The sequence below is a fragment of the Calonectris borealis genome, chromosome 28 (assembly GCF_964195595.1).
Source record: "Calonectris borealis chromosome 28, bCalBor7.hap1.2, whole genome shotgun sequence".
In the NCBI taxonomy this organism is placed as follows: Eukaryota; Metazoa; Chordata; class Aves; order Procellariiformes; family Procellariidae; genus Calonectris; species Calonectris borealis.
In genome coordinates, this window is record NC_134339.1 from 6,399,926 (window position 1) to 6,412,086 (window position 12,161).

General features: G+C 38.7%; 1 protein-coding gene across 7 annotated transcripts in view; it reads right to left on the minus strand.

Annotated features, from left to right (window-relative positions):
- KDM4B (lysine demethylase 4B) overlaps positions 1-12,161 on the minus strand; it is a 94,121-nt gene that overhangs the window by 54,455 nt on the left and 27,505 nt on the right. For 5 of the 7 annotated variants that reach the window (XM_075175300.1, XM_075175301.1, XM_075175302.1 and 2 more), the window contains 2 exons: positions 3,571-3,620; positions 342-445 (listed from right to left, as the gene is read on the minus strand). In XM_075175300.1, coding sequence (XP_075031401.1) covers positions 342-445; positions 3,571-3,620 — 154 coding nt within the window. Of the gene's footprint in view, positions 1-341; positions 446-3,570; positions 3,621-12,161 lie in introns of those variants that run through there. The other 2 variants (XR_012677537.1, XR_012677536.1) reach the window with 1 other exon arrangement.

A 12,161-nucleotide genomic window follows, 5' to 3' on the forward strand; every position in this document is an offset into this window, starting at 1 on the left:
TTACCAATGAGTTATGCTGCCTATTGATAAGCCACAGCATCTGTATTACAGTTTGCCCCTCTCTACCTGGAAAGGCTCCCTAATTAACGAAGCTAGTTCTAATGAAAGCCTTTATGAAGAGCAGCACTTCACAGGAAGTGTCTTAGCCAAACCAGAAATCCCCATTTACAGGCAGCCACCTGGTTTAAACTGATAGGATACATTTAGCATAATAATGCATTTAGAAATTAAGCAAATTGCTCCCCAGCAGCTCGCAATGAATTGTTTCCTTAAAAGAGGGGTGCTGTGCTTTGTGCACCTCAACAACTTGCCAGTGTCTTCAATGCATCCTTTGTACATACCCGGTCAAAAGGAATGCCATACTTCTTCAAGATTGAGGGTGAAATGAGGGTCATCTTGTGACGGAGGAAAGCATCACATCCCTGAGAGCTTCCCGGAAAAAATCCTGTAGAGACATTGAAAAGAGGAGTATCACTACAGGAATATTATATCGAATCATTATTTAAGCAGAGACAAGCTGACAAAATGAAAACCTGCCTTAACACTTTATATAGATCAAAACAATAGGTGTACAACTGAAGATGTCAGTAATTAGTACATCCCTCATTGTTTAAAATACCAGATAAATTTTGTACCAAAAACTTGCATGTTGAGCATCTAAGTCTTCTATGTCTGGGAATAAGCAACTTGGCCACGAAACAAAACCTGTCTGTCTCAAGTTTTGGCTAGTACCCTAAACCGTGAGCCATCCTTTTACTGAATATGGACAAGAAAAAAGTGACAAGCATGCACCATCTACTCCAAACACTGCTATGTTCTTTTTATACCTTCTCTGATGGGCAGCTATATTATTCCTGGGAAAGTAATACAACTTGTAAGATTCAAGACCAATCTGCCCTACATACCACCCTCTAAAGGAAAAAATAAGCATGCAGATGTTAATATTCAGTCAAAAGAAAGAAAGGAAACAAAACATATCCATCACAAGGCAATGGAAAGAGGGACACTCATCCACTGGCCACAGTGGTCACTAACAAGTCTGGCAGAGGCAGTACGATCTGACTCAGACAGCATCTCAGCACCGTGAAGTGTTTAGTTCTACCATAGCTACAAGATCCATGCTGAGCTAGTAAAACAAATCACAAATAATTAAAAATACTAAAATTGTGGTAAAAACTGAACCAACCCCTTGATATCAGCACTTTGCTCCCAGGAATGTCAGCTCACCCAACGTAACACCATTTTCTTCAAGACCATGTGTTCCACTCCAAGTGGGTGATTCAATAACAAATTATGTGTTTATACAGATTAAAAAACATCACCATTTAGGAAAATAAATAACTCAAGCTCTGGAAACAAAACTAATTGATGAGACATAATGGAAGGGGTTTCAGAAAGTGAAAAGGATTACTGGATTCCAGGTTTTCTTATATTTTTGTACTAAAAGCATTTCAATTAAAATTATGACTGTCTGCTACCCAGTCTGTGGTCCCTCTCTGCAGTTCCTCTTTTTAATGCACAGTTTAAGTGGCTCTCATTAAAGCTACTAATAAAGAAGCACATTTTAAGTGATTAGCACCAATAACATTAACATTCTCTCCCTGGGCTCCATAGCTCTCCCAGTGAGCTCATTTACAGCTCAGCTATTCATTTTCCATATTAATTGCACACTCACTTCTCCAAAGTAAACTTCTTCATAGTATAGACCACTGATGCATAGGACAGGGAGAATGCGCAAGCAGCAATACTGCTTCATTGTAGTTTCAAAACATTACCCATCCCAACTTCCAAAAGATACTAAGCAACAGAAAACTGAAATAAAAACAAGATCATTGCTAATTTGGTTCTAGTTTATACATTGCCAACCATCGATGTGTCTCAAAAATTTATCATCAGTAAAAATAAGTTACAAACGGCAAGAGACTTAGTATTTCAGATCCTACAAGACACAGGTCACCTGGATTTACTGACCTTTTAATAGATGAAAAAGTAACTTTTTTTAAATCCTGGCAAATTACTAAACTGAACTGTAGCTTTGAAATGCAACATTTCTGAGTAGCAATTTTCAATGTTATTTGTATTAGGGATCATGGCTCTCAGTGCACAGGAGAACAATACTACCATGCCGTAGGACATTTATACCCATTTATTCTACATTTATCCTACACAACCAGTTGCTCCCTTCAACACCCTCCCCTTTTTTATTCAAGTATGAAACAGTCAATAGAATGTCAGACTATCGGCAAGAAATGCCATTACTATGGATTTGTCTACTTTCCAGAAAAACAGTATCAGAACATTTTTTTATTTTGCCTCAGAATACAGTCTTCCAGATTTTCCTGCCTGCTTCTGCTGCACTAACTTCAACAACAGATTTAAATCATTAAAGTATGCCTCACTGAAGATGAAACATGTACATTTTGAGTTAATTATTCTGGGACAGGAGCTTTTTTTAGCTGGGCAGCGCTTAGAACATTCGCAAGTGAACGAAAATAGCAACAAAACCCAAACACAACATCAACAAATTTAAAAAATATTATTTCTGCAGTCAGACATCCTCCCTGAAGCTTCCAGTGTTACCAACTGGAAATCAGCAGAAATGCCAAGGACAGGACGCTGAAGTCTGCGCCTGCTGCTCGTGCTGGGGACGGGCAGTCGCCTGCCGGACGACCTTGGCAGGTAGGCAGGCAAGAACTCATACACAAGGTTTTCAGCAGCTGAGGCTGGCGTTTTGTAAGGCCAACAATTTACAGACAGCCTGGTGAGAGGTGGAAGTTTATCACAGCTGGAGCTAGCCCTGCTCTTCCCCCCCCCCCCCTTTTTTTGTTTTTTTCTTTTTCTTTTTTCCCTAAGATGGCCTTTACTGTACTGAAAAGACAAAGGAGGATGAGGCTGGAATAAAAGGAAAGCGACCAAATACAGTGTGTATCATTATAGAGCAAAGTGAGAACTCCACTAGCTATTCTCCGTGAATGCTGTTGCTAAATTTGCAAGCACTTTCCTACTGAAGACTGAAAGTAATCAATGCTAATACTTTATATGTAACATTTATAGTTCAGGAAGAAAGAATAGTTCCTACCGCCCTTTTTCCCTGCAGAAGGTGTGTATGGGGGTATCAGGAAGACCCCCCAGGCTGCACTCCACACAGCTGGAGCAACAGTTCTCACCTCACTGTGACAAACCTCATGTTACACACGGAGATGAATGATGGGTCTCTTATTAAACCCATTTCCCAGATACAGAAGCGTTTGGTCTCAATGCCTCAAAATTCAAGGTTTTTTTCTATCAATTTTAGTTAGGGTCACGATGTGTCAGAAGATGGAGGTTTTGAGAAAACAGTTGCGCTAGTAAGAAAATTCACTGACAAGTTTTCTGACTCTGAAGCTGTTATACCAATGCAGCAGGTTCATCAAGCAGCTCTTGCAAGAGTAAATTACAACAGCCAATTCAATGTAAATTCTTTATCAATTCATTTAAAAATCAAGGGTAAGATTCTGCCCTGGGATGCTTCAGTTTTCACTGAGAACACACCCACCTGTTTTTCCAAACACAGGAGGAAGCCAAGCTTACCTTTTGCTAGGCGTTCCAATCTCTTGCCATGTTCTGGAGGTATGGCATACCTAAGAGAAAGTTAACACAAAAGAAAAAAAAAATTAAAATCACACTATAACCTGAAAACAGTGAAAGAAAAAGAAGGGTAGAAACAAGTGTGGTAATAACTTTTAGCACAGCACACTCACAATTAACATCTGGAAATATAATCAGAATTTTAGAAGTCTGGAAGGTATCAGTAACACATAATTATAAAACATGGGAGAAAGCCAGGATTGTAATAAAAGTCCTTAAACGTGTTATATAATGTGTGTTATTTTCCTGCAATTTTTTTTGAACAGCATCACAGGCCTTCACAAGGTAGAAGGAGAACGAAGAAGGCAAAGTGATGATACAGCACTGGAAAAAAATCAGTACAGGGAACAGCAGTATGTTTTCCGCTGGAAAGAGATCTGCAAAATAAAACCGGGAGGCTGTGCTAAAGATTAACACACAAGAAATTTTGGATGGGCTGAGAAAGTGTGAAGGAGGGTCTGTGTACATTGGCATATCTACAGTGAACGAAGATAGTTTTTTCCAAAGAAAAGTCTGTGCAAATCTTTTTTGTTTTATTCAAAGAAGTAAATAGTCTTCATAATAACTGAAGTAGTCAATCCTTATATTTATGCTTGTATTGGTTATATCTATGGATTGTATAGTCTAATGTGAAATAACAGAATTAGGTAAATAATTTGATTGCAATGTTTTTGTGGTTTTTTCCACAACTGCAAAGTATTGAACATAATTCTGGAAAAACAATCAACCGCCTGAAGTCACACACAAGCCTAATTGCGATATTCTCCTGTGATCACTGGAAAACAGCAACGGAGTCCTACTTCTGAAACAGTTTTGCCATGTGAAGAGATTATACGCTAGGTTATAGAAAAACGAAGACCGTTCATTTCTACCACTTCCACTGAGCTCATTTGTGTGTGCAGCCGCTGATGACTGCTGCATACGTGCTCAGTCCACTTCAGAAAGTTAAGAACAAGAAATTCCTGTTTTCTTACAGGCAATTTGGACACTTCAATGTGGTTTAATGCAATGCAGAGACTAGAAACAGCTTGAAAAAAATTGCAAAAAAGCTTCTAATAGTTGCAGAAACAGTACTGTGTGTGATGTTTATGTAAAAAAAAAAAAAAAAAAAAAATCAGAAAAGTGTCAAATGGTTGGTTTTCTTCCCCAAAAGTTTTTAGTTACCTTACTACTTTGAAGTTATACTACCTCAGTATTCACAGAAGCAAAAATCAGGCAACGAAGATTTTATGTGTTCAGGTTATAACGAGGTAAATAAATACCATGATACACTTAAACATGTTTAAGATGATGACACACATAATAATGTCAATGGAATTTTGTAAATTATTGTTTACACACTGCATCAAATTAAATGTGGCTCTCATGCCATTTTTTGTAACAGAGAATTTTAAAAATTTACATTTGTGAGAATGACATTTATTGCCAGCTATAACTTTTGTTCAATGTGAATAATAAAAAATGCATTATTTTTGTTACTTCCAATAAAGATGTCAAAACCATCAAGTCTCATTATAACAAGCTGAAAACAGGATATTGTAGTGGGCAACTGCACGATCTCAACAACAGGTAAACAGTATTGCTCTGCTTATGATAGGATCTCTCAAAATACACCTGATTTTAGAGGACTTTCAGCCAGTCACCTTGCTCAGCTTCTCAATTTTCAAGTCTAAAGTTTATCGACAACGTAAAGAAAAATAGATAGAAGTCATATCCCGTATTGCTTTTGTACAAAACCAAAATGTACCTGTTGTGGTCTAGCAGGTTAGAGAGGATAACAAAAGACAGAAATCATACATAGGATGCTTCAAGATTTAGACATTAAGCCGATTTAAACTGATGGCCTAAAAAAAACCTAAGGGAAAACACTATGTAGCCAATCTTGTAAAATCTTGTAAAATAATAAATACCGCAATGGGCTCCCAACATTCTCTGACCAAAGTTTGACAGTGCCTTAAATTGCATAATTATCAAACAATTCATTTGTCTGGGACAAAGCTAGTAGCTTTCATTTTACAAAGACCATTCATCACTTACATAAATGTGATAAAACTAATCCCGATCCAAAGCTCCTTTGTAGGATTAATGTCCCTTAAAACAGGGAAATGAGACATTCCATTCCTTCTGGGAAAAATGCTGAAGGATTGGGAAAGAACTAATTTATGGCTACAAGGCTGCCGATGATTAATGTAATATCCCCAGTCTACAATGCAACCTTCACTTAATTAGTGCCTGTAATTGGGAGTTGTAAAGATAAGATTAATTGAATCTTGAGGATGTTAAAAGTTTAATACATTGGAACATGGTTATTGTGTTATCTGAAACTGCAGACTGCAAAAAGCCAAGCTGAGCTTTAGAGAACGGTCCATGGAGAGACAAAGAAAAAGGACTTGCTTGGATAGAAACCAGCAAGACAGGAGGAATTTCCAGCTTATAAAAAAGAACTGTATGTAATAATATACAAATCAGAACACCCTACCACAGAACAGCCTCTTGGCAATAGCTGACTCCAATTTTAGAAATTAACTTTGTTGTTTGGGCCAGCCTTTTAGGAAGCAGAGCCCATACATCCTTATACATTTATTCCTAGGAATTCATGAAACTAAATGCAGAAGAGAATTAAAAGTAGGTCAAATTCTGCTTTAAGTTGCACTCCCTAATCTGACTGATTTACATAAAGATAGGCAATAAAGAAAGAATTTGGGCTGCTATTTAAAACCAGTAAGAGAAACAGAAGGCTTCTACAAGTATTGCACAGATTAAGCTAGCTAGCTCAATCTAGACATAAAATGATTGATTACAAGGTAGAATAACAATGGAGGCGACATGGAAAGATTAGAAATTGCTGCAATCAAAGGAGTACTGTTATTGAGCGTATAAACATCCACGAAGGGCTGGCTTTTGTGTACGACCTTATGGTACCATCCTCCTGCTTTCACTATGAAAAACGGCCAGACACTCGTTGGGGACAAAAATCCTTCACAGAGGGAACTGACAAAATACTGTCATTCAGTACGATTTGTTACCATCCCTCTTGCACCCACAGGCTGGGGCTCAGATCAACAGCAAAATATCTTTAATTCCAGAGACAACTGACAAGATTATGCATGGTAAAGCATACTCACAATTTCCATAATCAAAACACATGTAAAGCTGCTTCCCTTCTCTGTCCCATTCAGATCATAGCACAAATGCATTCCACAAAGACAAGGAAAGAGAAGAAAAAACCTCCAAACAAGCAAAATACCAGTTTTATATCAATTGGCCAAAATAGACTACAGTATCCATGAAAGATCTTGAATTGGGCTGTGTCGAGACTATCAGACTGAGAACTGCCCGATGCTTCACCCCTGTTGACAGAAGCAGTTCCATGACACCCCTCTGCCTGGGGAAATCTGAACTGGAGTAGAGCAGGACTAGCTTTGATCCAGCCTTGAGCAGACACTTTCCTTTTAACCACCGCAAAGATGGAGCAAGGATCTTCCATTGCCCCAAACAACCTAAACTGAAGAGAAGTGGTGGTGGCAGCATAAATATTTTAACAGCCCTGCTTACGAACCATCCTTTTATAGACTACTTCCGCTTCAGAGAAAACATCTGCAGCAGCCAACAGAAAACACAACAGTGCCAAAAAAGCTGACCTTGAGCCGCTGCTTCAAGTGCAGAATCTGTCCCTGCTGGTTCAACCTGCTTCCCCAATAAAAGCAAATAAATAGTGCTACGCCAGCAACTGTTTTAAGATACAGCAAACTTCCAAGAAACCGGGCTTAGAAACAAATCAAGGAACTAATGCCTTAAGTACATACTTCCAAGGGTCAGCCTTGCAGTGGTTGACCAAGACAAAGGGCCAAGCTTAACCTGAAAACCTGACACTCAGCAATTTGTCGGATTACAGCTTGAATAACGTTTTGCCAGGGAACATGAGATTTACAGAATGGGAAAAAAAATCTCAAGATAAAAAAAGTTATAGCTATATGACTCAAATGTCATCTTACCCCAAAGTCAACAATCTGAAAGCAATATACTGATGCTTTTAAATTACCTTCTTCTACTCCTTCTACCAAAACAAAAGCAGGTCCCTGAAATGGATTAAGTATCACTTCTACAAATATGGAATTTACTGTTCTACCTGAAAGACTTTCAGCTTCCAAACTTGTTTCAGGAAACCTAATTCCAGAATTTCTGATTTCTACTTCCATGTAATTTTCTGAGTTCTCAAGTATCCTTCAAAACTGATTCTGACTGTAATTATCAGCCATCAGGGTCACGGGTCCAGAAGGTATTTGCCCCAAAGCTAAAAATGTGTTAGATAATCATTTCCCTACAGTGGGAGTTTGCTGTTGTTACCATAAGTTTAACTGGACAGTCGCCTTTTTATCCTTAACATAAAAGAAAGATCCTTTCTATTTGCCATAAAGGATGTCATTAATAGTGTAATTTTCTTGGTGTTTTGTTTATTCCCCTGGAATGGCTTGATGGATGCGGATAATTATCAGACTATAAAAGCCAGCAAATGTGCTATTTTCCATCGCTCTAAATCATCAAACAAATAAAGTGTGAAACAGCGTTTTTGAATACAATTTTCCCCTCTAATGGCTTAGAATTATTATCAGGAACAATGAGAATAAGCAAATGTCTTGTGAGTTAAGAATTAAATGAGTGTGTCAGTAAAAAAGAGCAGACAGACCATCCCGGGATACAAGGACCATTTTAGAAGCCATTAAGAGATGACATAATGGGGAATTCACTATAGCTGCAACAGTTTCCATCAGCTGCTCTTCAGGGACTTTCCAGTCTAGCTCAGATTCTGTCCGCACCGCTGCTTCTTCAAAGGGGGTGCAATTCAATTTTGTCTTCTTGGCCACTGAAAGCTATTAAAAACTTTATCCATAACAAAGGCAATCCTCCGCTGGTTTCTCTCCATTGAAGAAGAGCTGTTCTCACCTGAAGCTATCACTAGCTTTGGCAGAGGACCAGACCATCCTGTCCCGTAGCTCAACCTCCCCCCAAAGCTTCCAAGTCCTTTTCTTGCTACAGTTGTCACACACACACAAGAGTTTTTGATAGTTACACCACCTTGCCTCCTCACCTCATTACATGTCAGCCTCTCCTTGCACCAACACAGAGCAATTAAGCAGTGATTAGATTACTAAATCTCACGCACCCACTCTCTACTAGAGATTGGGCACCATGGGCAGGAGGAGGTTCAGCCACGAGGCTTTTAAAATGTCACTTCAATTCATGTGAGAAGGTAAGAAAGTTAATTTCACAGTGTCTGCACAAGGTCTGGCCAAACAGGCCCCACACAGTTTAACATGCTATAATTACTGAAATAAGGAACAGAAACAAAAAGAGAACAGCACATTTAAAATGCCCAAGACCATGTGTCAACTTGGGGGTTAGTTATCTGTCTTCAAAGCAGATTTAGTTGTGCCAAGAATACTGACCCTTTGAAGATTCAAATGCCAACCTACTCTCAGTCATGACAGGCAGAATAAAAAGCTATTATTTCAATCTCTATAAGACAAAGTGTATCCATAAATGCATAATCTGAACCCTGACCTTCAACATCTTTAGCCTCCATGACAGCAGCAATGCCTCCACAGAAAACCCCTTAGTCTATCAAGAATATTTATCACCCAATAGAACCCATTAGGAACCAGCACTACATTCAGGGTAGTCTCTCATTTGCAAAGTTCATATCCTGCTTCGAAGGCCTAATTTTGCTACAAGGTAAAGTATTTATAATACTACATCTCCTAGCAGTGTCAAAGTAAAGCTAAGAGCAACAAAAGTTGGTTTTTCCACACTATTTTTAAGCTGTTTTGCAGCCTCTATGAAAAAAAAAGGCATTTCAACCAGGAGAATGGATTACTCCTTCGTCAATAGCACTGTCATCTCCCTCCCTTTCATGGCCACATCTCTTTTCCTCACCTTTACTTTCCTCCGTGTTTAACCTCCCTTCATCCCTCTCTCCCTCCCAGTTTGTTAAAAGACAGAAACCAACTCCCTTTCTTCTTCTCCTCATCAATATCTGAGGTTACTCCACAGTGAATTTGCTCTAAGTATCCAGTTTCCCCTCTCAGGATCACCATTTGGAAAGGAAAACCGCCAGCCTCCCTCGTCTGTCCCCTTCTGTTGTGCCTCCTTTACATCAAGAACGCAAACATGTGCTCTGGAGATAAGATCGCACACAGATCAGAGAGCTGCTTGTTCCTAGGAAAGAACCTTTATCGAGTGTCTGCAGTTTTATCTTTAATGGATCATTTTACACGACAATAGATGATGGAATTCAGTATCTTTAACCAGCAGTGTCAATGATTTCAAATAATGACATTTTTATTGAAATACACACAGGGAGAAAGATAAACACAGAGGCTGGGGAGTATCTGCTCAAAAAGCCATAATAAGGAGTAAACAGGTAATGACAGAACAAGATTACAAACACACCAAATCAAACTGTCTTCTAAAGCTCAGAGAAAAATGAGCTCTGCAGACAACTGCTCAAATACAATCCTTTGGGAACCGGCGCAGGAAGAAAATCAGGACAAAACCTGCTCACAAAGGGCCTGGGTAGCAGTAAGCATTCTCAGCACTTACACCACAGGGCCTATTTCACTCGGTAAGATCTCTTTTCCTGGCACATAGTTGCCTAATTATCAACCTCATTGCCAAGCACAATATGAAGAAATGGCAAGCAATTTTGCTGCTAACAGAACAGTAAGCAAGATGAGAAACTTCCTCCTTCCCTTAAGAAACTAAAGTCTGTGCAACTGCAAACTCTCCATTTGTTTTCCAGTAACGACGGGCAGAATATCTCGGGTCACTCTGGAGCTGGGATCAAATCCTTATGGATTGACTATTGGAAGATCAGCATCAAACCTAACTTGTGCCAATTGCATATTGCTAAAAGACTTTTTAACCCTTAAAGTTGCCAAGAGCTAGAAATAGTATTAAAGAGGCATTAGTTTCAGGAAATGACGTTAGACAGCAGCTTTTTAAAATTCTGATTTTAAAGCAGTATGAATTTTCAAGAGGTATACCTGAACTCGTAACTACAAGATTTGCACAAAACAGCTGAGCAATTGGCTACTTTTGCAGTGTTTCATTAACCCAAAACTCAATGAATACAAAAATGAGATTTTTCCAGAACTCATATGCAATTTTTAAATACTATTTTAAAATAGAGTTTAATATGAACAACCATCTGCTCTTGGAAACACTATCAATGTACCAGTCCAGTCAATTTCATAGCAACAAATGCCAGACACAAAGCACAAAATTACAAATCACATTGGAGCGACTCTCCTTCCACACATACAAAATAAACCCATAGTCTGCTTCTGCATGCAATGAGCGAGCAGTACTTTGCTAAGAAAAGGTGTTTTGGGAAAAATGTTATGAAATCATTTATTCATTCAGTTTGGCCAAGAAGATAATTAGTATACAATTCAACAGAGATGAATGACTACAATATTCATCCCCTTGCCATTCTCCATTATTTGTTTTGAAGAACGTGTTCACATCAGATTTATTTCCCAAAACTGGCAATCAGATTATTAATTACTGGTTGCTTTTTATAGTGGATACTGTACGAATATAAAGAAAAGCAAAGATTATGCTTCAAAAGACCTTATATTCTAAAAAAATACCTCATTGCAACTCAAGAAACAAGGAGAAAAAATGTAACCAGGGGAGATCACAGATGTTCCCATCTTGTACCAACTGGCCTGTGAGAGCTGCCTCGTTTACTGGGCACAGGCACATGTACGCTCCTGCTCACTGCTTTTGGAAAAAAATAGGGATAATTGCCTACAGCAGAACAAAAGAAATCTGCTCACTAGTAATGAAAGGTATTTTTGGATTAGGAAACGCCTTGTGCTAGAGGTGCAATGCCTCTACACACACACACTTTTCTTTTTTGAGGGGAAAAAACATTCCAAAGGTTTAATGCTCCTCATCCATCAAGCTGCATTGTTTCAAACTACAGCTACTACTTTGAAGCTAAGGCCTATGCTCTTGTCAGCATCAAAGCTAGAAGTGTTATAGCTAAGATTTGATAAAGATAAGCGACACAGTTTGTAAAGTTTCCTTTATTTCTTCTACTTGATCCCCTTTGTCATGTTGATTGGCCAGTTAGAAATGAAGTGGATAGAAACCCAGCATATGTATTACTTTGAACACTAACTAGTTAACAATTGCACAGCACTCAGACAATGCAGAGTGCTATTTAAGTACTGTCATTACCCTAGGCTTCTGTTATTTTAAACTACGCTTGTACTGCACTTGGCATCACCCAACGTCAATTTTCTCTGCTGAGTAAAGAAAAAATCCCCGCTGATTTCTGCCAATGTGTTAACAAAATGTGAATAAAGACAAAGCTCTGCAGTACCACTGTTGTTCCTTCTGGTCTTTCCAATCCCTGCTTATGTCAAGCCAGAATTTGCAAGCTCATTGTCCCACAGGGCCCAAGTCAGATCAGGCTGAAAGAGTTAGAGGAAGCATGGAAGCATATCTCCCTCCCATCTTGTCTC